At 40.7% G+C, this 27607-nt stretch overlaps 1 protein-coding gene across 2 annotated transcripts in view; it reads left to right on the top strand.

The window, feature by feature from the left end:
- The window catches only part of CPE (carboxypeptidase E), an 81291-nt gene that overhangs the window by 51113 nt on the left and 2571 nt on the right, over positions 1–27607 (top strand). For both annotated transcript variants that reach the window (XM_045576424.1, XM_036424071.2), the window contains exons 3-8: positions 5238–5434; positions 7445–7612; positions 12843–12960; positions 14395–14577; positions 19198–19337; positions 24968–25067. In XM_045576424.1, the coding sequence (XP_045432380.1) occupies positions 5238–5434; positions 7445–7612; positions 12843–12960; positions 14395–14577; positions 19198–19337; positions 24968–25067 (906 nt within the window). The remainder of the gene's footprint in view (positions 1–5237; positions 5435–7444; positions 7613–12842; positions 12961–14394; positions 14578–19197; positions 19338–24967; positions 25068–27607) is intronic.

The raw sequence follows: 27607 nt of genomic DNA, 5'->3' as shown, positions 1-27607 counted from the left end.
GCTTAAAAACAAGATTATACATTTACTCTTTTACTCATGAATTTATTTAATTTCTACTTTTTGTGTTCTTTTTAAAAATATATTTTATCGATTTAAAATATATATATATTTTATTGATATTTTACAGAGAGGAAGAGAGAGGGATAGAGAGTTAGGAACATTGATGAGAGAGAATCATCGATCAGCTGCCTCTTGCACACCCCCTACTGGGGATGTGCCTGCAACCAAGGTACATGCCCTTGACTGGAATCGAACCTGGGACCTTTCAGTCTGCAGACCGACGCTCTATCTATTATGCTAAACCGATTTCGGCAACTTATTGTGTTCTTACTATTTTTCCAACTCTATGCTGGGCATGGAAGAAACACTAGTGACCTAAAATAGATACCATCTCTGTACTATTAGACCACACAATCTTGGGATAGGGAATTAAACAAGAGACCACACTGATTAATGTATATTTTCTTTCTTTTTTTTTTTTTTAAAAAAAAATATATATATTTTGTTTATTTTATTTTATTTTTTTCAGAGAGGAAGGGAAAGAGATAGAGAGTTAGAAACATCAATGAGAAAGAAATATCCATCAGCTGCTTCCTACACACTCCTTACTGGGGATGTGCCTGCAACCAAGGTACATGCCCTTGACTGGAATCAAACCTGGGACCTTTCAGTCTGCAGGCCGATGCTCTATCCACTGAGCCAAACCAGTTAGGGCTGATTAATGTATATTTTCAAACGGAGATATTAAAAGTAACTAAATGGGTTTTGACTAAACACACTCTGAGAAAACCGTATTTATCCAGAATAAGAAGCATGTGAGGTCAAATGTGTGTGCGGGAAGAGCACATCATAGGCAAGAGTGCATCGTGTGGCTGAAAGGTGGAGAGGGGAGGATGGTGCCTGAGGAAGCAGGGAGGTGGACCAGACATGACCACGTGGGACATTTTTTTGGGGGGTGGGAGGGGATATATATTTTTATTTATTTCAGAGAGGAAAGGAGAGGGAGAGAGAAATAGAAACATCAATGATGAGAGAGAATCATTGATTGGCTGCCTCCTGCACGCCCCGTACTGGGGATCGAACCTGCAACCCCAGGCATGTGCCTTGACCAGGAATTAAACCATGACCTCCTGGTTCATAGGTTGACGCTCAACTACGGAGCCACACTGGCTGAGCAGGAGTTAAAAATTTTGTAGAGAATTTTGGGCTTTATGATAAATGCAAATGGGAAGTTAACTGATGGATTTTTAGGATTTAGAGGGCACACAATGGGGGCTGTGTTTGAAATGGTAACTCTAGCTTTAGGGGGACAAAGTATCAGAAAGGGGCCACAGCCGAAGCCGGTTTGACTCAGTGGATGGAGCGTCAGCCTGCGGATTGAAGGGTTCCGGGTTTGATTCTGGTCAAGGGCATGTGCCTTGGTTGTGGGCCCATCCCCGGTTGGGGGTGTACAGGAGGCGGGTTATCGATGTTTATCTCTCATCGATGTTTCTGGCTCTCTGTCCCTCTCTCTTCCTCTCTGTGGAAAGTCAATAAAATATATTTAAGAAAGGAAGGAAGGAAGGAAGGAAGGAAGGAAGGAAGGAAGGAAGGAAGGAAGAAAGAAAGAAAGAAAGAAAGAAAGAAAGAAAGAAAGAAAGAAAGAAAGAAAGAATGAAAGGGGCCACAGAGGCCATAGGAATAGTCCAGTTTAGACTTTAGAAGCCAGTTGTTTATGATCCAACATTCCTTTATCGTTGCCTTACTCTTGAACATTGTTCTGTGCATGTCTGTGTCCTTCAAACCCTACATTCCTTGAGTTTAGGAATGCTGCTTTATTTGCTTTTGGGTTCCTTGTAGTGACTCACACCAGAATTTGAATATACTGTATACAGTCAACAAATGCTATAGTTAATCTGTAGTTCTTCTCCATCACACAAGGCCTGTCAGTAGGCTTAAAAGCATGCAGCCCAGCCAAAACCGGCTTGGCTCAGTGGATAGAGCGTTGGTCTGCAGACTGGAAGGTCCCAGGTTCGATTCCCGTCAAGAGAATGTACCTTGGTTGCGGGCACATCCCCAGTAGGGGGTGTGCAAGAGGCAGCTGGTCGATGATTCTCTCATCGATGTTTCTAATTCTCTATCCCTATCGCTTCCTCTCTGTAAAAAAAAATCATAAAATATATTTAAAAAAAAAGAATACAGCCCATCTATATTCTAGTGATGGCATTATATAGTGATCTAATTTATTCCCGAAGACAGAGATAAAAATACTCTTGCCTTTTCTTGTGCTACCTCACATGTGCCTTGCATTTTATTTCCACATATTAAGTTCTTCCATAAAATGACCTTTACAGTCCTATCTTCATGTCAACCTAAAGCATTGCTGTTGTCATCATTACTTCTATCTCCTCACACATACAATGGGCGCATTGTGGGAGATTTCTTCCTGAGGGCACTTTCCTAGAGAGTCACAGAAGCAAAACCATAGTGGAAATGTCCTGAATCGGAAAATAGGGAGTTGCAAACGTGATCAAATAAAGTAGGTTAGGGAGTGGTACCATCTGTAGCAGAACTGGGTAGAGCAGGAGTGAATCCCACAGCATTCGCATTCAAATGCAGACCACACTGTGACAGCCATACAAAAAACATTAGGAGGCTAAGTGACTATTAAAGATGTGTTTTGTTTTAAATTCAGAGAAGTGATAGAAAATTGTGGTGTGCCCATCTACTCTTACAGGTTGTGGGCCAAGATCTTTTGAGTGACAGAAGCTTCAAAGCTGGGTGGGGTGAAGTGCGTAAGGGAGCAGGACCAGAATGCCTCCTCCACCTGTGCCGTCTTCTCAGAGAACTGCCAAGTGGGCGGTGATGTTCCTCTGGCTCTGTTTCCCTTCACAATGGGCTGCTCCAGTTTCTCCTGCCCCAGGCAGATGAATACAACCCAGTCAGGGGAAGGTATAAAGCATGCGAGTTTGACAGAAACAAAGAAGGTTCTTAGGACTTTTGAAATCAGAAGTGAAAAAACATCTCTCCTCACACATCCCCTGGGCAAGTCTCAGGGAGGTGGTTGTATGAGAGAGTTTCCCTGAAAGTAGAAAATGAGGGCATATAAACAGCGCTGATCCTGCTCCCGTCTGATCCTTAGAAGATGAGCTTAAGCTCAGGCTGAGAGGTCACGCAGGGCATGGCTTTCTGTGGCAAGCAGTCACTTAAGTCACATACTCAGGATTCTGATGCAAAGAACATTTAGTAAAAAGGTGAAAGATTTATATGTTCTGAAGAGAAACATTTAGAGTGTAAAGAACATTTAGATAATGTAGTTCCAGGATTAAAATAATTCCAACTTAAAAAAAATATTTAGCCGAAACTGGTTTGGCTCAGTGGATAGAGCGGCAGCCTGTGGACTGAAGGGTTCCAGGTTCGATTCTGATCAAGGGCATGCACCTTGGTTGCGGGCACATCCCCAGTGGGGGGCGTGCAGGGGGCAGCTGATCAATGTTTCTCTCTCATCGATGTTTCTAACTATATTTCTCCCTTCTTCTCTGTAAAAAATAAATAAAATATATTTTTAAAAATATATAATTGATTTCAGAGAGGAAGGGAGAGGGAGAGGGAGAGAAACATTAATGAGAGAGAATCATTGATCAGCTGCCTCTGGCATTCCCCACACTGGGGATCAAGCCCTCATCCCAGGCATATGCCCTGACCAGGAATCTAACTGTGATCCCCTGTTTCATAGGTTGACATTCAACCATTGAGCCATACCAGCTGAGCATTTCCAACTTTTTTTTTTTAAACACAGGTGAGCAGTCCTAGTGGTTTTGTAGGTGGGACCTCTTTCCACTGCTGCGATTGGATGAAGCAGAAAGGAGCGGAGCCACAGGATTCACTGAGGTGGCCCTGCAATTTTATTTCTCTCCCTAAAAGACAGTGGAGAGCAGCAGAAATGGGTCACTGTGACTTAGATTTGAATTCTGGGCTCTTCAGCAAAACATCCTCTTACAGCTGCATTTGTACAAAAGGATAATACGATATGTCTTCCACATTTTGGTGGACTACTATCAAGAGAAGACTAGATATGTGTACGAAAGCACCTCAGAATGACAAGATAATGTCACACAATAATAATACTAAAATAATTATGGCAAACACACAGCCCTTGTTATTCTCCAGGCCCTGTTGTAAGCATTTACACTTAATATTTCACTTAGTTCTTATAATCACCCCATGAGGTAGAATCTGTCATCAGATGGGTAAACAGAGCCACCAAGCTGAAGTAGGTTGTTCAGGGACAGCCAGTAAGAATTGGTGCTAGGATTTTTTTTGTTTATTACACACTAGTCTCCAAAGTGTGTAATAAACAATTCTTCATCTTTAAAATCACACAGAAGTTGAATCACTCTGGTTAAAAAAATAAAGTGTAGACTTCTAACTAAATGAGAAGATAAGCATTTGAATCCTAGCTTTATGACTGTGTAACTATGATCAGACCTCTTAAGCAATCAGAACTTCAGTTTGCTCATCTTCAAATAGAGATGGATAATAATATCCACTTTTAGGTGTTTGGGGAGGACTAAATAAAAAAACATGCAAGTTCAGTGCCTAACCAATAGGAGGCACACAGTGTGTTATCATTATTCGTTATTGGGGGAGCACTGGTGAATTTGTCTGCTGTGTCTACCATGAGAACATATCAAAGACTGGGTGGCTTAGACAACAGAAGTTTATTTTCTCACAGTTCTGGAAGCTAAAAGTCTAAGATCAAGGTGCCAACTGGGTTGGTTTCTGATGAGACCTCTCCTGGCTTGTGGGCATCTGTCTTCTCCCTGTGTCCTCACAGGGCCTTTTCTCTCTATAGCAGGGAGAGATAAGCTCTCTCTCTATGGTGTCTCCTCCTCTTCCTATAAGTACACTAATCCTTTTGGATTAGGGCCCCACCCCTATGATCTAATTTAACCTTAATGATCCTCCTTAAAGGTTTTATGTGCAAATACAGTCACATTGGAAGTTAGGGCTTCAACACACAAATTTGGAAGATACAGTTAAGTTCATAAGAAGCTAAGGAGAGAGAAATAGAACAGAGGGGATTTTGGAGTATTTTTTATATTTAAGGTCAATTTCTTTGGCATCAGTTCTGGAAGGCAATGAAGTTGTCAGCTTTGTGTAATAAACCAGTAGACATATAATATTGTTTGCCCTGTATGTCATTTGCCTTCTAATGGGTGCTATAGAAAACATCTCTATCCTATTTTATCTTGTAGGTGAGCCTGAATTTAAATACATTGGGAATATGCATGGTAATGAGGCTGTTGGGCGGGAACTGCTCATTTTCCTGGCCCAGTACCTGTGCAATGAATATCAAAAAGGGAATGAGACAATCATCAAGCTGATCCACAACACTCGAATTCACATCATGCCTTCGCTGAACCCTGATGGCTTTGAGAAGGCAGCATCTCAGGTGAGTGTGAACCAGCTCAGAGCAGGCATGCTTTCTTTGCTTTGTATATCAGTACACATGGGCTTATCTACAAGTAATGCACTCACATAAAGCTTACACATGGTGCAGTAGGAGGGTATAAGTCATATGTTTTACTGGTAAGAAAAAAATTCAGAAGGTAAGAGATGATGGATAAGAGTTGCTTCAGCAGAGATTTCGAATGAGAAATCAGTAATCAATGATTTGTTTGTGTTGTTAAAGAAATCACATCTACTCATCCGTTTGTGACTAGGTCAGTTTCCTTCTAAAACTCTACAAGTAAAAAAATAAATAAGTAAAAGAAATAAAACTCTACAAGCATGAAAATACCTACTGCTCTGTATTGGAAAATGATACTACCACTGTAGCTCAGTGATTTTCAATCTTTTTTTGTCTCATGGCACACATAAACTAATCACTAAAACTGCTGCACACCAGAAAATATATTTTTTGTTGATCTGACAAAAAAAAAAAAAAAAAAAAAAGGTATAATTTTTATTCATTCACACTCAGTGGCAATTGTTATGTTGGCTGTTGTCATTTTTAAATTTGACGATCTAAGGGAAAAGAGATTAGTGTACTTGATTAAATAGTCTGATATTGTATATTTTAAAAATTCTTACAGCACACCAGTTGCTATGTCTGAATGAATTGCTGCTGTGAATGAGTGAATTGATATCATTGCGCCCTCTACTGAAAACAAAGAAGAAATATATTTTTGGCTAGATCAATGGTTCACTGATGTTGAATCCTTGTCTGTCTATGATGAGTAAAGTAAAACAAAACAAAACAAAACAAAACCCCTCCTACCTCTAAAACCTTTTCTACCTTTAAAATGAATTTTAAAAAATTTAACTGTTTGAGAAACTGGAAAGTAACGTTGTTTTAAGAGAAGATATATGGTAAGTGTTCTCTCTTTGTTTGGACAGGGACATTATATTTGCTGTTTTCTACACTTTGAGATAATTCTCATATATGAGAACTTATTAAAATATATATTTGGTATGTTTAACTGAAGTTAAGAAATCAATTTGTAACTTAAAAAGAAAAGGTCCTGTGACCTGACTTTATAAGAAACCCAGACTGTGAATTTCTGTAAATAAGTGTAACGATGATATATAATTTCTAAAGTTATGAGAGAATTCTAGTAACAGAGAATTAAATAATCTAATATTTTAAGGCGATATTCAGAACTGTGAGACAGAATGGACAAAATACGATCAAGTTATTTTCTATCATATATTTCCATTCCTCATAGTCTAAGATATCTAAGTTTATACGACTTCAGGAATATGAAAATTATCTATAGCTTGATATAATTTAATAGTAAAAAAAATCTACATTATGAAATATAGCTGAATATCTTAGAAATTTATAAAATTTCCAGGTTATACCATTAGTGAAATGAAGGCCTTAAAGTTAAACAGAAATTTCTCCAACTAATAAAGCTCTAGAACTTTTGTTCTAGAGCACGTGTTTTTCTTTTTTATGAAGACTATAAGAGGGAAGTTTATTACTAATATATAAATAATAATTAATGTTAAACTCATTTTAAGCTTCTCATCTTATTTAGTAATTTATTCTTTTACATATTTAAAAATAGGTTTCTCTTATTTACTGGGGCCATAAATATTTTTCTTAAATCTTACTATAGAGTGGTATAATTTGAAACACATATCATCTATTATCAGCTCATACATATTGACTTTTTGCAATTTGATGATAAATATCTTTTAAATGCTATTATTATTGTTAACATTTAAAATATTTATTGAAAATATTTTCAAAATAGCCATAACAATTATTTTAAACCTGATTCCTTCAAGTTTATATCAGTAAAATAGTGAACATGCCATTATGGGAGGATATTGTTGAAATAAATGATTAATCTCAATAAATTATTTTAAAAACCATTAATGGAGACCTTAAATACATTGCAACAATATTAGTATTAACAAATAACTGATGATTTTTCTCTCTGATTTTTTTTAGCCTGGTGAACTCAGGGACTGGTTGGTGGGTCGAAGCAATGCCCAGGGAATAGATCTGAACAGGAACTTTCCCGACCTGGATAGGATAGCTTATATTAATGAGAAGGAAGGTGGTCCCAATAATCATCTGTTGAAAAATCTGAAGAAAATTGTGGATCAAAACACAAAGGTAGAGAATGTGTATAGTTTCCTTGGGTTCTGTTGTGTAGCCTAATGAAATATGTTCAAATAACCTCATCATAATGAAGGATGGCGGAGTAACGTCAATCCTTCAAGATGGTTAACTGAGCTGCCAAAGACAAGGCTGCAAAGATTGGAGCATTGACACCAGTTTTGCTGCTAGAATCTGGCAGGGTGGCTGGGGGTGGGGAGTGAGTGGTGGGGATAGGAGAGTGGAACCCAGTAGTGAGTGTCTTAGAAAGCCAGCATGGCCCTTTCAGAGGAACTTATCACCACATCTGATTGGCCCCTCCTGCAGCTTTTTATTCACACTGTTGATCTTTCTTCTTTTCCAGAATTTTATCCTCTTTTGCTTTGCACAACTCCGCTTTCTCCTATCTCTTCTACTGCCTTTCAATTCACTATTTTGTTTCTTTCTCTGCTTCTTCAACCTTAGCTTACGTGCTGGCTTTCAGGGTCCCATCTGCTACCCACATATCTTTCCCTTGTTTCCTGTGCCTGCCGTGTCTCCCAGATCTATATGTGTAACTCCAGCTCACATGAGCTCTGTTTCTCAATCTTACTTGCTGTGGAGTGTTTCTGTCTGGGGGCACCCAGAGCCTCATGCTCAGCCTGACCCAAACCAAATATTTTCCCCTAAGAAAACACTATTCTCTCCTTTAACCATCATAATTGAAGACTTCATTTTTTAAAAAATGGCTGTCAACACTCACCAGCAATTAGTTACCAAATTTCAGTAATTTAACCTCCCTAACACCTGTCCAGTCTTCCTTTTCTACAAATTCTCTCCGCTGCCCTGGTCAGACCCCCATCGTTTGCTCTGATGGCACGGTAGCCATGCATTCTTGCTTTGGGTTCAGCCTCTCCCTACTCCACTCAGTTTTCTTGGAATCTTCCAGAGTGATGGTCTTCACACACAGATTGTTGCTCCATGTTTGAAAAAACCTTGCCAGCTCTCCACTGCCCGAAGATAAAGTAAAAGCTCAAAATGGCAGAATCGCATGGTGGTTCAGCATGGAGACTCCGCAGGCAGCCACCTTGGTTCAGTCCTGGCTCCATGTTTGCTGTGTGGGTGTGGGACAGTTATTTAAAAACCAGGTGCTTCCACTTCTTCATCTGAAATAGGGAGATATTAATAGTATCTACTTTATAAGGTGGTTATAGAGATTGAGCGAGTTACTACATATAAAGTATTTGAGGCTAGGACCTAGACCACTAGTATTATTACCATTTTGCCATAATTTCTCAGTACTCCCTGATATGTACCTCAGGCTTAGATGGACACATTGACGCCCACTAAACATTTGGTGCTTCTACAAACCAAATTGCTTGAACACTGTCTTCAGTGACTTGGGGGAGAGAGGGAGCCATCTTGTAGGAGAGGCGAGAAGTGCTGTTGGCAGCTCGCAGTTCCCCTTCCATTATTCCGGGCAGTTCTGCGCTGGCTTAGCAACTGCTCCCGTTCCTTTCCCAAGTGAGAACTGGGAAATACAGTTTCCCCATTTTCTTACCGTTCCAGGACCGTTCGGGTTTCCTTGGCCTCTGCCAGCTGCCGGCAGATGCACTCGTTAATCTGGCTCTGATACTCCATATACTTCAGTCCACCAACTCCTCTTCGCTCCCTAAGCATACGCTTTTCTAATACTTGTATGTCTTTGTGTGTGTTCCATTGATCTAGAATGCTCTTCTTTTGCTCCCATTTCACCTCCTCTGGGAAGCCTGCCTCTGCTCTTCCTGACAGATCCTGTTACACCTGTTTTTACATTCTTTGTGTACGCATGCTTCTGGTATGGTGCTAATGTTACAGAGAGCTTTATTATGTAGGTTATGTTATAATTGTTTTGTTTATATAGTTGCTTTTCCCTTTGATTCTAGATTTCGATCCCTGGATTGCAGGAATTAGGATTCATTTTTGAGTCTAACATGGGGTAGGCTGAGGGCCTGTTAGGAACGCATGCAATCCAGCCTGGCAAGCAAATCACAGTCTCTGAAAAGTGTGGCCGCTGAAAACCCACAGCTGGAGTCCCAGACCAGCATGCATGTGTGGGTGGGACACGGGGTGGAGGATCCAGAGAGAGGCTGTTCCAGATTGTTGGTCTGAAATTCCTGAAACTCTCCTGCTATGTTTAGGATTTATTCCAGAAACCTGGGCTGAGCTTACAGGTTAGGAGGCTGGTCTGGCGATGGGGCCTGTGGCAGCTGAGGATTCTGGCCGCACCTGTTACATTCTGAGCGACTGAAACATTCCTGCGTCTGAGTCACAGATACATTTGCAGTTTCTCAGCCCCCTAACCATTTGGGAGAAGGAGGAGCTGGACAGGCGGAAGGCTGGGTGCAGCTGGGGTGACTGGAGGTGAAGAGAGGGCATGCCTGTGCGATGAGCTATGAGGCTAAGACAGAAATGAAACTCTTCGTGGAAGCCGGTGGTGCCGGTATCAGCCCTCAGACGCTCTGCATGACTTGCATTAACCTGCTGACGCCGTCTTTGTTAAATCTGAGAAATGAGAAAAATAATCCCTGTCATTTACCATAAAAGAATCGAGACATAAACTCATGTTGACAGGACATTTGTGTAAGTGCTGTTATTACTCAGCCGGCGCGAACTCCCTTTCTCCAATTCGAACCTACACCAGGCTTACACAGGCTCTGCTACAGGTGTTTTCCCCCCATATTTCTAGCTGAAGCAATACTTATCTAAAAGATGCATGTTCGTGGTGCTTTTAAAATATTAAAGCTTTTATATTGAAAATCTCAATGCCGGCACTTCTTGGTTAAGGGTATGTTAAAGAGAAATATAAAAATTAAGTTTAGCCTCTTGTCTGGAACAGAAGCATTATTTGTTTACATTACATGGAATCTTCAGACGATATTGGTTCATCTTCTTTTTCCATTTTTGTTACTGAGACTGAGATAGCGGCAGGCCCAGCCTGGTACTGGGCATGGTAAACAGTTCACTAATGTTACCATACATCCTCCCTTCCCGCTGTCCTCAGTAGGGGAAGTGATTACAGTGGTTTTTAAGTGTCAGAGTTTGTTTATGTTTGGGGTGCTAGGAGTCAGGGGTCAAAAATGCAGGTTCCTGTGGAGTCCCACTGAGGAGGTCTGGGTTGTGGACGCTGCAGGGGTGCGTGATGGGAAGGAACCTGTATTTTCACCGGGTTGTTCGGATGATCTCCTTGCCCTTCTGGACCAAAGGCTCTCTCTTGTTCTCCTGGAGTTCTTCTCATCTTCAGCCAGGCCACCTCCACTGCCATCCGGGCTCCCTCAGTACATGATCTCGGCCTGAATTGCTTGCAACAAAGTGGCTTAAAATAAATTAAATAGTTTTGTTATACTCGTCTTAAATTTATACTTGTCTTTAATGGCTAAAGTTGTGGAGGAAACAGAATAAATAGGCTTTAATCTATTTTAAGAGCCAACGCCGTATAATTGTAGAACATAACATTTGAGCAGTATTTACAGTCTTTAAATGGAAGCTTTAAAAATAGGTCCCAATTGGTCCTGGGTTGTATTAAAGGCTCGATCATGGGAGGCACCAGAAGCTTCCCTATGGATCACTTAAGTGTATAATTACAGCACCTAGGGGGTCTCAGAACTCAGTTAGCCTGAAAGACTCTGTTAATATTCAAAGAGAAACATAGTTTAATTTACCAAATCCTGGAATTCACTTGCTAGTTTTGAGCATACAGATAGCGTGTGTATTAGCAGCAGTGTACATATAAGAACTAACAATAGACCAAACCTAATAGCCACACATGACTTTGTGTATTCAGGACTGCATCTCTAAATTTGTTTCAAAGCACAGTTTTTTATAGTGTTTTTTTATACAAAATTAATATTTTATTACAAATGAAAAGCTAAAGCAAATATAAATAAGGAGAAAAGTAACCTTTTAGTCTTAAATGATCACCATTTACCTTTCAGTATATATCCTTTAAGATTATTTTTTAATGTATCAACCTAAAAAATATATATAGAAATATGCCAGTAAAGCTTTGATTTTGTTATTTTTTAAGTCAAAGAATTACTTTGATAAAAATTTCTTTCTCCCCCTGTTTTGTTTCCAAGATAAGAAAGATTGTGCATCATTGAAAAGACAGCATGAAGTCCTAAAACGTTTGCCTTTGTTTTAACATTTAAGAGGATCATTTCAAAGATCATTTGCGTACTGTTGTTCTAATCCTCTTCAATTACTTTAAGCATATAAAAAATATTAGGCTGGGTCCTTTCAGAGCTCACTGTAAAATATTAGTTTTACGGTAGGCTGGGTCTCTTTCAGCCTAAAACTGATTTTTTATATTGAAGAGGATTAGAACAATAGTAAGCAAAAATAGGAAATAAAACCTACCATGCTTCAGGAGTTGAACCACTATAGAGAAAGAACTCTGTTCTGTGGTGTTAAAACACAAAATTCAACCAAGTAAATTTGAAGATCTAATTGGCTTTATTATTAAACAATACATGAATCAGGCAGCATCCCAGCTAGCCAGTGGAAGGGTGCTCCAAGGAGTTGTACAAAATGGAAGGTTTTTAAAGGGAAGAAGAATGGGGCAGGGGAGCTGTTAACAAAAGAAGAAAAAAATGTCTAAAAGAAAGATTACTTTTTGGGGAAAAGGAACAGCAAAGGTTTTTATCATGCAAATTGCTTTTTCTTCCTTTGCATACTGGAGAGGGCCCCTGTCCAAATAACCTTTTGGGTGCTTGGCCTGAAAATTCCAGACTGGTTGGTTGATTAAGACTATATTTCTGGGAGAGATTGAAATAGCAATAGGTCAGGTATGAAGTCTAGATTTGGTTTCATAGGCTTTAAATAACACTACATTGGGCCTGTGATTTAATCTTTAACATGGTTCAACTATTTTCTTTTCTGTTTGTCTTTCCTTAGCTATTAACACTGAAATGTCAGATGGACTATTCTAGAATTTATAAGTGACCTGCATGCTCGTTTTCAAAGAGAGAAAAGCTGGCAGCCCACAAAAGTAGAACTTGTGATGAAATTGAAACATTATTAAAATATTTTTTTATTGAAAAAAAAAATCTGAGAAAAATAGAGATGGGGATACTGTTCATACGGGAACTTGTCTTTTCTATGAAAACAACCACAGAGTGGTTGACCAGCTTCTGGGCATTTTCTAAACCTTTCCTATATCTTTTCTGTCAAGTGATCTCACCAGTGATTACCAATTTATAACCCTTTTAATCTCTAACATTTAATACAGCTTGCTCCTGAAACCAAGGCTGTCATCCACTGGATTATGGATATTCCTTTTGTGCTCTCTGCCAATCTCCACGGAGGAGACATTGTGGCCAATTACCCCTATGATGAGACTCGCAGTGGTAGGTGTTCTTGCTGCTTCTCTACTTGGTTCAAGGTTTACAGTTACTTAGCAAGGCTTTGAAAGGTGACATTTATAATATTCTTTTAAGGGACTAGTCATTAAGTGATTTTGCCTGTAGAAATAACTATGTTTATCAGGAACATCCCCTATTTCACGTGGCATTGACCATATATATTTGACAGGAAAGGATGTAACTTAAAAAAAGTTTAGGTGAAGAGAAATGTAATCTTGACAGAATACTCAGGTGAGAGAAAGGAGAGGAGCAGGAATCATGAACCTGGGTCACTTTTGGACACTAGTACCATGGAGAAATTACGGATGTTCTATAGCTCTGTGTACACGATGGCTTACCATTGGAGGCAGACTTTTGGTGCTGACCAGGACCCATATGGAACTCCACATGTCTCACCGATCTCTCATGCTTTTGCATTTGGAACTGTTGGTGGTCCTGTCAGGGAGGGACATGGTGCTTTCATGTCTCTCTGACATGTTTTCGTTAAGTTTCAGGCATAGCAAGCTCTAGCCAGATAGATATTTTCACCTTAATTTTTCTTACTCCGGGAAATTTCTTGCTTTGGGTTGATTCTTATGACCCTTTGAAGAGTTAGCTCTTTGTGAACACAGGATGGTCATGTTAGAGATTGGAAATTGAGTTTTGAAGAAAGTCTTTGGTACAACATCGATAAAATGTAGAGATTTTTGTATTATGCCATTCGCTAGGAAATGTAAAAGCTTGGTATATTTTATGATACATGGATCACAATACAGTGTATTAAAATACTATTTTTATAATACACATGGAAGAATTTTAAAAAACTGTAAACTCAGATACTGAAACGTATGAGGGTGATTTATAGTGGCTATGAGTGTGGTTTATAGTACAAGTACATTTAAAAAAAAAGAAAAACATTTTCCATTACAGTTGATATATAATATATTAGTTTCAGGTATACAAGCCATTGATTAGACATTATGTAACTTACAAGCTCACCTGACACCATGCGTCGTTATTACAATATTGTTGACTGTGTTCCCTATGCTGTACTTTACATGCTGGTGATGGTTTTATAACTGCCAACTTCACAAGTACATTTTCCAAATTAAAAATTTAACAATGGAAAAATCTCCTTGACTGTTTGGCCAGGCCCAGTTTACTGTAAGCTTATCACCTTTTCTTGTGAAGCTTTGAACTCCTACGCACCATGGGCATGCCATCAGATTTTTTTTTTTACCTTGTGGTATTAGCAGTGGAAGTCAGATAACCCAAAGGCTCAGTGTCATTGCTGATACTTAAGCTTTCATGCCTTTCCCAGAGAGATGTGGCTGAAAAAAATACACCAGGCAAGAGGTTGACACTGACTCACACTTTGGAAAACATGCAGTGCTCCTTGGTCTGGGTGCGTTTCTTCCATCGTGTGTATTTATTTTCTAGGGAGTGCTCAGGAATATAGTTCTTGCCCAGATGATGCCATTTTCCGAAGCTTGGCTAGGGCATACTCCTCTTTTAACCCATCCATGTCGGACCCCAATCGGCCACCGTGTCGCAAGAACGACGATGACAGCAGCTTTGTAGACGGGACGACCAACGGTGCAGCGTGGTACAGCATACCCGGCGGTGAGGCCCATTCCCTCTTGGCCTGTGTGATAGGGGCTTATGTACAACTACTGTTTGGACTGAGAGAATCCCCAACCCTTCTCAGTCACTAAGAAATAGACGGAATCTATAATTCACCCATTAAAATGAGTTCTCGGCATGAATAATTGCTGTGTGTAGCTGTGTTTTGAAAATCAGTATGCTATTATAATTGAAGAGAGATGGGGCCTGAACTAAAGATGTCCATTGGGACAATCTAAATGGTATACTGTTAATTACCCTACATTTGAAATTCTGAGCTTAATGAATAAGACAGCATCCTGATTATGTGTTAGTCATGCTTGGATTATTGGCAAATGTATATTGTAGAGGGCAGGCTTTGACCTTTAGTATATGTTAGTCCACTCACTTTTTTTAAAAATTTTATTTGAATGATGGGATAATGAAGACTACTTGATGTGGGATATTTATTGTATGTTCACTACTGTTACAACCATTATTGGATCAGGAAGCTCTTCCTCTTTCATTTGGCCTGACAAGGGGAAAAGCCCATATATGGCACAGTTACTGGAGGACCCACCTCCTAGAAAACCATAGCAGCTCTTGTTGCTTCCTTTGCCCTAACTTGGACTTTGCAGAGATCTCCTTTTTCTGGCTGCTCAGCCCAATCGCAGTTGTGTAATACTTGCCTCTACTGAGGATGAGTGAAATGTAAAGACATTGGTATGTTTTTCCCTCTCTTTGCCTAAGAAAAATATTCTACAGGCCACCTGGAGATGAATAAGATAACTAACTAGCATAGTATCAGCACTACCTAATTGAAGGATTTTAGTTTGCTTTTTTGTTTATTGAATTGTGCCCTGAGAAAAATATTCCTCCTGGTTTCTTTCTCTCCAATATGTTTACCCTGTTGCAATTAATAGTTTACACCAGGTCAGATCAGATTTAGCACATTTCCCCTCCTGTAGGGCTTGGGAAATAAGGTCTATGTCAGATTTTAGGATTTAGACTGTCAAACATATCAAATGGGAGGTTATTTTATATTTTGTTTTTATAAAAACTTGAGGAATTCCTTTGGAATTACCTTTTTAGACAAATAGTGCACTGTCTACAAAATGCCAAATAATCTAGATCAGCAAAGTAACAATCCTATATAATAAAAGATCCAACAGTGGAATGACCAGAACAATTGGTTGACCAATCACTATGACTTCCACTGACCACCAGGGGGCAGATGATCAACACAGGAGCTGCCCCCTGGTAGTCAGTGTGTACCACAGTGGGGGCGCAGCTCAGCTGACCGGGATGAGTGGCTGCTTCTGTGGTGAACCCGGGGCTGATGGGCAGGAGCTCAGGCTGCAATCCTCGCCTCCTTGCCCCAGGCTCCTCCTCCTCCAGATGCTCACAGGCCATTCAGGGCCGCCCCAGGCTCGTAGAGCTGACCCCAGAGGCTGGCAGGTGGGTTCATGGCTGCTGTGGATCTGAGACCTACTCTGCCATCTCTCAGTGCTGTTGTCCCTGGGCCTGGTCCCAACCAAGTCCCCTGGAAAGGCGAGTGCTCCAGCTCCACGGAAGATGCTGAACCAGGGAGCAGCCACTCCAAGGGCAGGTCCACGGCTGAGCCGCTCACCAGGATGAGTGGTGCCTCCTACAAAGGCTGATCCCTGCAGGCCACCCTCCCCAACCAGTGCACAAATCCCATGCACGGGTCTCTAGTAATATTAATAATAAGAATTATAATTATGTTCCACATTAATCAAAGAGTCAAAGAGAGATGTGACTTTCTTTAGCAATCTATGCAATGAATAAAATCAGTGTCTCAGGCCAGGTTTTCTAGAAGCAAAACCTGAGGCAGGGATTTGGATACTCAGGGATTTGGCTGCTTTTTAGGGAAAAAACCCTTATGGAGACGAGGGAAGCAGGGTAAGGAAGGAGATAGAGCTGAACAAGGATGTAGTCTCAGATACAGTCTCACCTTGGCCTGAGCCATAGGGAGGAAGGCCATAAGCATAAGTCACAGGCCTTGAAGCCAGGGGACCTGCATTTGGTGGCTCTGTGTCTATGAGTCATTGCTTATGCAATTTTTTTTCTTAATGTAGACATTTTTCACAACAAACTTCTCTCTTAGGACTGTTTTTGCTTCATCCCATAACGTTTGGTATGTTGTGTTTCTATTTTCATTTTGAAATGCAGAAGTTAAACTGGAACACGTGGTTTTCCCTCTGGGCAGGATGCAAAGGTGATTTCCCGGCTCCTTGTCCAGGTGGATTGTAAGAATGAAGCCACGGCCAAAGGTGGAATAGGAAAAGGTGGAAATTTATTGAGAAAAAGCACAGACTCCCATATGGGGAGGGGGAGAAACCCACCAAGTCCCTCTTTCTTAAGGTGTATAACGGCTGCAGTTCTTTGTGTCTTGGTATCCCCTCTGAGTGATCACTAAGCAGCTTCAGAGCTCAAACCCCACATGGGTTTCACCTCTTTTTCTCCCTTTTATTTTCCTAATCCTTGCGGCCTTTTTAATTCTGTGAATTGGTGGCTTCCTCTCCTTTATTCTGTAAATGTATACCTTTTGGAAGTTCCCTTATTCTGTGAATGTATACCTTACGGCAGCTCCTAGCTTTGCAGCCCTGAGGTTCTCCCCTATGGGCCTCCTAAAACTCCCCAAACCTGCCTTTTTCACCCCCAAAAACTCCTTTCATTTTGTTCAAGATGTTTGGTTTTTCTTTTGATTTCCTCTTTGACCCATTGGTGGTTTAGGAGTATGTTTACTTTTCTACATATTTGTTAATTTTCCAGTTTTCCTCCTGTCATGATTTCTAATTTCATACCATCGTATTCATAAACGATATTTGCTATGATTTCAGTCTCCTTGGTTTCCTAAGACTTGCTTTGTGACTCAACATATGATCTGTTCTGGAGACTGTTCCATGTGTGTTTGAGAAGACTGTGTATTCTGCCACCTGCTATTGGATGGTGTGTTCTGTATGTATCTGTTGGGCCCATGTGATCTCAAGTATAGTTGGAAGCCAGTGTTTGCTTATTGTTTTTCTGTCTAGGTTATCTATCTATCTATCTATCTACCTATCATCTTTCCATTGTTGAAGTGGAGTATTACTGGTTACAAAAAAAAAAAGGCGGGCGGGGAGAAGCATCAAAATTACACCTAACCTACTGAACACCATCATTCAGAACAACTTGAAATCTACGTGCAAGCCACACGGAATATTTTGTGGAAGAGCCACACTCAAAGAGCCAAAGAGCGCATGTGGCTCACGAGCTTTAATTTGCTGACCACTGGGTTAGGGGGTCAATCCAACACACCAAGGTTTCAGGTTTTGTACCTGATCAGGGCACATATAAGAATCAACCATGAATGCATAAATAAGTGGAACAACAAATCGATCTCTCTCTCTCTCTCTTAAATCAGTTTTTAAAAAGCCACATTGAGACTGGCAGAAGGGAGAGAGACATAGAATGGGGCTGATCCGTCACCCATGTGTGGCGGATAAAAATTGGGAGGGATATCTCAGCTGCGGAGGAGCGAGGGGTCCCACCCCACACGAGGCCTCCTAGCCCAGAGTTCCAGAGCCAGGAGGAGAAGTCCTTAGAACTTCTGGCTGTGAAAACCAGTGGGGGTGTGGCTGAGTAGGAAGAGGGCTGCTGGAGTTCCAGGTGTTCCTCTCAAAGACCTGCACGTGGGATTCATGGGACTCCCTCCCTCTGAGCTCCAGCGCTGGTTCAGCTGTTTGAAAGGAACCAGGGACACACGGGAGGAAGTTAATTGTCTGGCATCAGGGCAAAAGCTGGGGTGGAGGCAGCTTCCTGCTGGATAGAAGTGCTGGCAGAGGCCATTCTTGCTTTTCTGAAGCCCCGGCTCCCATTTGGCCACTCGAGGCCTTTGACTGGAGAATTCAATCTATTTACACTTAAGATAGTTATTTACAGGTAAGGACTTACCTATGCCATCTCATTGTAGCTATAGGTACTTTAATATTTTTGTCCTTTAACCTTTAAACTAGAGTTAAGTGATTAACACAGCACGGTGTTACAGTTAGAGGATTCCATTAGTGTGTGGTACAGTTTGGAACGTTTCTGTGTTACTTTGGCACTGAGCTGTGCCACATTGGAGAAGAGGTGATGCAGGGAAAGCGAAACCGTTCCTTTGACCTTTGTCAGTGCATCCACTCTTGGATTTTAGGTTTGCTCCAATGGCATGGTGGGACTTTTTCAGTGACTCTTAGACTTCCACAAGGGCACTCTATTCATGTGTGGTTGTCAAAATGGGTGTATTTTGGGGGAAAAGGCCGTAGAAAATGTCTATTTTGCCATTTGACGCTGTCACTCCCCTGTGGTGGTGTTTGACGCCGACTCCAGCAACATGGAACGTGGAGTTACAGCAGCCAGGCGTTAAGCTAACCGATTCCTTAAGAAGCTGGTCCAAGTGCTTCAAAGGTGGTCACAATGTCCCAAGTATGTTGTTCTGGCCTTTATGCTAAGTGGTTTTCCTTGTGGTTTCCCAAATGCTCCCCAAAGGGCGCTGCTTGGTGTAGCTTTTACTTGGCTCTCAGTTCAACAGAACAGCCTGTGTAGAGTTTTAGTCACCACCTGCGTGTCAAGACTTTCCATTTGATGTTTTGGCAGGAATGCAAGACTTCAATTACCTGAGCAGCAACTGCTTCGAGACCACCATGGAGCTTAGCTGTGAAAAGTTTCCACCTGAAGAGACTTTGAAGACCTACTGGGAGGATAACAAAAACTCCCTTATTAGCTACCTTGAGCAGGTAAACACAGTCGCCAGTGGAAAATGGAAAATGGAAGAGACTTTAAACCTGGTGTACAGTAGTCTCCTAAGAGGAGCCCAATCTAGGGGAATCCTTCCAACCCAGAGCGAGGACACTGCATTTGGAAAATGTCTCAGTAGTGGTTCGAATAGGCTTTCATTTGTTATAGGGTCTGTGGTCCATGAATGTTCACTGATAACTGATTAAACTAGCGCAGTGGTCGGCAAACTCATTAGCCAACAGAGCCAAATATCAACAATACAACGATTGCAATTTCTTTGGAGAGCCAAATTTTTTAAACTTAAACTATACAGGTAGGTACATTGTTATTAACTTAGTTAGGGTACTCCTAAGCTGGCCTTTGCTAAAAACTCAAGGGGCCAAAGAGCCGCATGTGGCTCACGGAGCCACAGTTTGCCGACCACTGAACTAGAGGGTGTGGAGCAGTGAGGTAAAACTCTGTTTTCATTGATATTGCTCTAAGCAGGGGCAATCTTAGGACCACCCTCCACCCCAATCACCTTTGGCCTGTCAGGCAGGACCAAGACCAGAATGAGGTAAGCGAGGCAGCTAAGATTTAAGGAGGCATTCACTCTCAAGATCATGCAGGAATGACATCAGATTGTAGGGGTGAGTGCATCCTTAAATTTTGTGTCCCATATTACCTCCCATGTCTCACAGCAAACTCAGCTCATTAAAGGTGAGGTAATAATAATAATTATCCCTTACATTGATTACATTGGGTATTTATTATTTCCCAGGCATTCTTCTAAATGCTTTATTTGTAGCAATTTATTTCATTCTCATAACAACTCTATGGGGGAACTTATATCATCATCATTTCTTTCTTTTCCATCATTATCATCATCCCTGAATTAAAAATGAGGAATCAGGGCACAGAGAAATCACACAGCTTGCCTGAAATCACTCAGTCAGAACCTGGGCTCTCTAGTTCCAGAATTACTGTGCCATATTGCCTCTCGACATGATCTTCACCAGAGTCACTTATGTCGCCATTCCAATGGGATCTGTACAGAATTTTGGGGCATGTGCCAGAATAAAACCCTGTACCTACCCAGGCCAGTCCCCTGCCAACCACACAACTCCATGCGATGTAGACATTGGCACCAGGGGCAGTGACGGTGAAGAAGACCTAAGATTCTTCCTTGCTTTGACATTTAGATCCAAAGTCAAGTGGAGTGATGTTAGTTTCAGGTGCCAACAGATAGTCCAGATTAATTTTAAAGTAATTTGACATAAATAACTGATATTTAAATAAACATGTAGCTATTTGCATATATATATATATATATATATATATATATATATATATATATTAAACCCAGTGTATTTAAAAAATGTAAACTCAGCTTAAAAATTATTTTCAATACATCAAAGATCTGTACAAGAGGCCTTAGCAAGAGGGACTACCATGGAATAGAGCCACTGCTGCCAGACAATGATGTTCAAAAACACCCTGAACAGGGTTTTTTCGGTCAGTGGAATCCTGCTGCATGCTAACATAAAAAGGTATTTTCAACAGCAAAACAGGACAATTAGCCACATTGACCCCAGAACAACCTTGGTGGGGACCTTTGTAGAATGTCTCCTTTGTGGATAGTTGTATTTGAATGGATCTTCTGAGAGCAAATACATTTTAACTGAAAAATGTATTTTGGGGTAGAGGAAATAAGACGAGGCTATTTGGTGTACTTTCCACTTAGGTATCAAAGAATGCCTCTTTAATACAATGCTTTTCATTTCATATACATATTTTTTCAACAAAACTTTATTGAGCTATTTCTTTATCGTTGGCTTTCTGTGAGGGACTGGGGCTAGTGACTACCCTGAAGAAGGCTTTTCTGTTAATGGGGTTCAGAAACATGATTACCTAATTACAAGCAAGGATGATAAACGCAAAAATAAAGGTGAGCTGCAAAGAACAATGGCAGTATAGAGGAAGGTCCCTAATTCAGTTCCAGGCACAGAAAAGGCTTCTCGGAGGGAGACTGTAAGATTTACTGTAGTTAATGCCAACATGATTATTTCTCTGATCAATAATTAAAGAATGGGTTCAACTGCTGGTTAAGTCCTTTCTTAGTTCTTGAGAAAAAAATGCAATATGATACAAAATAAAACACACATATGCGCCATTAGGAAAGAGGAAACATTTTGTCATATTTGTTGTTGCAGGTGGGCATGCATCAGTTCATCTAAAAGCTCTAGCAACGTATATAGAAACAACCTGGAAAGAAGAGGGACCAGGAATGCAGTCCTGTTGTATGCCACTTGGAATGAGCATTTGGCCTGTCCCTGGATTCACATGATCAGTGGCATCAGTGTTAGGGTGTGAGCTGTGTGGAGGCAGTGGGAATGGTATTTACAGTGAGCTCATAGAACACTCCAGTTAGAACACTCCAGTTAGGGACTCAGAGTCTGGTGAACGATCAGTGAAGACTGATAGAAATTTTGTATTGAAATAGTTTTCCTGACAATGAGACAACATGGTGGTGATTAATACTTTGAACACTTGGGCCTAAAATCTAAGTGAGGACTATTAATAGTTTACAACTCCTGGAAAATAGGTGATTAGGATATCTAATTCCATAGTTGATTGAGAAGAATTTTTTTTGCAGAGTTATAAAGGGATGTTTGCAGAAACTGGACTTGTACAGTTAATTAGGATAGATCAAGCATGTCAAACTGACAGCCACATGCCTCATTTAAGGCATTGGGTCTGCCAGCCGTGAGTTTGACATGCTTGGGGTAGTTTGCTAACTGAACTCACTAACTTTGGAACAGTTTAGTTCTCAAAATTCCCAAGGAATTTCTAATGGGCAGGTGCTTCAGAATCATTTAGGTTCTTATTAAAAATGAATCTCCTGTCCCACCACCAAAGCATACTCCCTGCAGGGCAGGACCCCCCCAAATTTCCATTTCAACAAGGAAATTCCATCCCTTTTGCATTTAAGTACACAGGGTTTAATGACTATTGATGCCAACAGTCCCAGCAACTATGGGGAATGTTTTGTTGTTGTTGTTGTTGTTGTTTTCAGCCTTGGTTGACTGAAATGTCCTGGAATCTGAGAGTGCATCATAGAAGGAACAAGTGTACTAAATAGTTTCTGCAGTCATGAGGTCAATGTTCACGTCTGTGACTTCTTATGCAGAGGCCATGAAGTGTCAGGCTTTTCCTGTTTGCATTCATGTGGAGTGTGACAGTCCCTAGCACTGTCATTGACATTTAATTACTACAGTGAGTTTTTTAAATTTTATTGATTTCAAAGAGGGAGGGAGAGGGAGAGATAGAAACATCAATGATGAGAGAGACCTACAGTGAGTTTTTTCAAACAGCAAAGTTGTGCCTCAGAATTGGCATATAGAGACATTGACTTGTTTATTTGTTAAACCGCATATTGTAATATGTCTTGGGTTGAAGAAGCTGGAAAAAAAGTCAAGTCACAATTATGAACTGTGTATATTTGGGCCTAATCCAGGTGAATTATATGTTTTAGAAATGATTGACTTATCTTCCAATGATGACATTTAAGCTTTTCATTTCTCTAAGGTTTATAGCATTGATATTAGGATGATAGCACTTCAGTTCATCTCCACAGTTTTTTTCTGGTCCCTAGTGACTCTTTCATTACGGGAATGTCACTCAGAAGCCAACTTTTTATGTTTCCAATGACTAAATTTCAATCTGTTAATTTTGTTTGGCTAATTCATAGCTCAGTTTTGGGAAAAAGTAATTAATTCACTAGATACTAAAAATGTTTTTTTATTTGTTTGTTTTATGGATTTACCCTCGCCTGGCTGGTGTTGCTCAGTGGTTGTGCATCAACCTGTGAACCAGGAGGTCATGGTTTGATTCCTGGTCTGGGCACATGCTTAGGTTGCGGGCTTGATCCCCAGTGGGGGGCATTCAGGAGGCAGCCAAACAATGATTCTTTCTCATCGTTGAAGTTTCTCTCTCTCCTCCTCTATGAAATCAATAAAAAAAACTAAAAGTAAAGAAAATAAAAATAATTATAAAAATGTATTTACTCTATCACTATACCGATTGCCAATAAAATTAGCATTTGTTATTACCAACAACACGTAAAACTTTTGACCATTTCTAAATTGCTTTGAGAGAAGACAATTATGTGTTGCTTTTATAGAATATTAGAGGTTTTTGTTTTTTTGTTTGCTTATTTTGAGATCATAGCAAGAATATTTCTATTTGTGAAACCAGTACATATACCGAACTATAAACTTTCAATTACAATACATTTTTAATTATTACATATAATAATTGTATAAACTTATTCAATTTAACTGAATGCACTTTTCTCCTATAGATAGGGGGTTCCTAAGATCTATTGCTACCTAACAAATCACCCCCAGAGATTGTGGCTTAACACAGTACCAGTCACTTTATTGTCACTCAGGGTTTTTGAGGGGCTGGTAATGTGGGAGTTGTATGTCTGGGCAGTTCTGACTCAGTCTCTCACGTGGTCGGAGTCCGGTGGTGCCTGGAGCTGGGGCAGTGGGGATGCTGAAGCAGCCGGGGCTTCCTATGTACCTCTCCATCTTCCTGTCAACTCGGGCCTCTCCACATGGTCTCCCTTCTTAGGACTTAATCTGGGCCTCTTCACACCATGGTGACTCCAGAGGTTTTCTGTTTTTTGAATAGAACATGCAAAACATTTGCTGATAACCTTCCATAGAACATTGTACCGCTGACAAAAGTATTCTCTGCTCATAAAGGGATACGCGGGGCTCATTCTACTTTCTGTAGGGAAATATTCCAATGTCATCCGTCACAAAGGGAAAATCCTTTTCTGGGCCCAGATTGAGAAGTAGCTGAGCACTGGGAAGTCGGAACATACGATGTTAAGTAATGAAGCTGAATTGACATTTGAAGTTCCAGAAGCAGTGCTTTCTCAAAAAACCGGAAGTGATTGTGACTTCTAACACATACTTAGTTGAATTCTCATTTAAAAATAAAAATAAAGAAAAAAGCTGTTTTTGTAGTTTGCATCGCAATAGCTTGTTGATGACTGCACGTTAATTCAAGGGCATTATTCTCAATAGCAGCTCTTCCATTTTATTTCTAAGCACAGTTTTCAGTTATGAAGTTCATTGATCTTTCATGCCACTTACTTTCAACCAAAAGCGATACTGTTCATGGGGTTAATGCCAAAGTAGTCGCAGTATATATCTTTTTTTTTTTTCTAGAATGAAGAGGAGTTAATGTTGTTAATAGTCTTGTTAACTGATAGTGGCCATATGAGGTAATCACAGGTAACTCCATTTAAAACAGAGAGAAAGTAATGAAATATGCTAAGACCAGGACTATTTTAAAGATATCATTTGTGTGTGTGTGTGTGTTTTGTTTTTGTTTTGGTAGTTCAGAGGGTACTGCAAAATCTTTCCTTGACTCAGAACAAGATGTCAATTTTGAGGGCATTACTTCTAACTTGCCCACTTGAGAAAAAGCAGATTAAAGGGTGCACAAATCATTCAGTGGCCTTTTGAGCATGTTTTGGGGACCTACAGTATTTTGTTAGAAAAGAAGGAGGTGCTTGATATGAGATGGACTTTTAGGTCATTTTCTAATCTGAATTTTTTGGGTGTTCTCACAGGTACACCGGGGAGTTAAAGGATTTGTCCGAGACCTTCAAGGTAACCCAATTGCCAATGCAACCATCTCAGTGGAAGGGATAGACCACGATGTGACATCCGGTGGGTGTTCTCTGCCATGACCCAAGGCTCTCGTATTACATACAGGAGCACAATTAGTTATCATAGTTATAATTCGTATGCTGTTCTAAGCAAAATAATTAAATGCTTCGTATCTCTTTACCTTCTCTCTCTCAGCTTTAATCTAGTTAAATTTCCTTAAGGGAGCCACTCAGGCAGTTACCCAGGCCGGCTGCTGCGTTTAAAAATTGGGGCGCAGCAGATGGCGCCCTTCCCTCAGGTATCTCACTGCAGAGCTGTGAGATGGTGCCATCTACCGGACAGTCTTTGTTGTTCGTGAGGCAAAGGAAAATGAACCCGCTAGTGTTAAAATACCAGTGCCTTTATTTCTCTTAAGAAGAGGCGCTGGCCCTGGCGGGGTAACTCAGCTGATTAGAGAGCCATCCCATATACACCAAGGTTGCAGGTTCAGTCCCTGGTCAGGGCACATGTAAGAATCAACCAATGAATGCAAGTGGAACAACAAATCAACGTTTCTCTCTCTTTCTCCCTTCCTATATGTATATGTCCCAAAAATGTATACACAATTTAACAGCTGATAGCTCAAGTTTGAAAATGAGATGCATTTCAACAAACACTGCCTTATAATTATTCAAAGTGTGTGTATATACTTTTTTTGGACACTATATATCTGTATATCTATGTATCTATATACCTATATGTCTATATAACTATATATGGTGCTAATGAATTGTTCATTGGTAGACCTGAGGAGGGAATGAAAAGAATAGGAAGAAGATAACGTCCAGTATATTGTGCATCTAGGATTTCTCATATGTTTCTTCATTTAATCCATATAGTAAGTCAAGACCCATTCAAGGTTAAACAGGTTGTTACAGGATTGAAGTCAATGTTGGTTGTTTCGCAGTTTAAACCACATTTCAATTTTCCCAATTTAGACGAAATGATATATTTTCCTGGAAAACTTACCTATTCCTGTTAATTACATTTATCCACTCATTTTAGTTTAACTGTCATATGCTGGGATCTTTCCAACAACTGAATTAATACCTTTCAGCTAGAAACTCTTTACATATTTTCGGGCCTTATAATTCATTTTTTAAATGTATTTTTATTGATTTTTCACAGAGAGGAAGGGAGAGAGATAGAGAGCTAGAAACGTCGATGAGAGAGAAACATCGACCAGCTGCCTCTTGCACACCCCCTACCGGGGATATACCTGCAGCCAATGTACATGCCCTTGACCGGAATCGAACCTGGGACCTTTCAGTCCCCAGACCGACGCTCTACCGCTGAGCCAAACCGGTTTCGGCATAATTCATTTTTTTAAGCTTATTTCCCAAACCACTTTTATACCATTACCTCTTTCCACATTCATAACTTGTATTTTTGAATCCTTATTGATTCTCTAAAACTTCATTTATTAATGTAATATTCAATAATCTGTCAACACACTAAGTGCCAGCACACCTTTCCAAACTTACATGAGAATCTGCACTAGGATATTGGCTCCTTGGCCCCAGGGGGCCGGCTATTGAAGATGGCACCCGGGCATCGATCCCTCCTGGCCATAGAAATCCTCTCCTATCTGTTACCCCTGGCTTGCCACACAGACCTTAGTTTCTCTGTATTCTGTGATGTGGAAGTTTTAGTAAAATCTAATTTAGGGAATGAACATGGGCAGAAAGGAGTAAAAATTGAGGCCGGGTTTTGGGACACCCCAGCTATTGGAGGGCAGGGCGATGAGGCGGAGCCAGCCGTGAAGTTCAGGGTAGAGAGAGGTCTGGGTGCACTGTCCTGGAGCCTGTGGGTGTTTCAGGAAAGAAGGAGTGATGAGAAGTGTCAAGCAGCTGAGCCTTGTGAGTAAGCCTGAGTGGAAGATCTTTTTTTTTTTTAATTTTTTTAAATTTTTAAATTTTATATATTTTATTGATTTTTTTACAGAGAGGAAGAGAGAGGGATAGAGAGTTAGGAACATCGATGAGAAAGAATAATCGATCAGCTGCCTTTTGCACACCCCCTATTGGGGATGCGCCCGCAACCAACATACGTGCCCTTGACCGGAATCAAACCTGGGACCTTTCAGTCCACAGGCTGACGCTCTATCCACTGAGCCAAACCGGTTTCGGCCTGAGTGGAAGATCTTGATGAAATCTGTTTCAGTGGGGAAGGAGGTGGCAGCCTGCTCCGGGAGGCCCGAGAAAGATTAAGAGGAGAGAGCGTAGAGAGTACTGACCAGTCTTCTCAGGAACATTGCTACAAAGCGAAGGAGATCAGTGAGCGCCAGCTGAAAGGAGATGTGGGGTCCGGAGGTAGATGGGAAGGGATGGTGACGGGGACTGGTGTTTTGCTGATTGTTTTCGTTTTCACCGTCAGATAAGAGGTAATGCGTGGGCTGAGAGTGCTGATGAGGCTGTCTGAGCCGTGTGAGGAAACCGGAGGAAGTGTGCATTGTTCCAGGGACCCTGCTGCTCACGGTGTGGCCCCCACCGGCAGCTGGATCAGCGTCTCCCTGGAGCTGGTTAGAAGTGTAGCATCTGAGGCCTCACCCCAGAGCTAGT

Source organism: Pipistrellus kuhlii, unplaced genomic scaffold, assembly GCF_014108245.1.
Source record: "Pipistrellus kuhlii isolate mPipKuh1 unplaced genomic scaffold, mPipKuh1.p scaffold_m20_p_8, whole genome shotgun sequence".
NCBI lineage: Eukaryota > Metazoa > Chordata > Mammalia > Chiroptera > Vespertilionidae > Pipistrellus > Pipistrellus kuhlii.
Note: the sequence above shows the minus strand (reverse complement) of the source record. Positions and strands in the feature narration are given on the sequence as shown.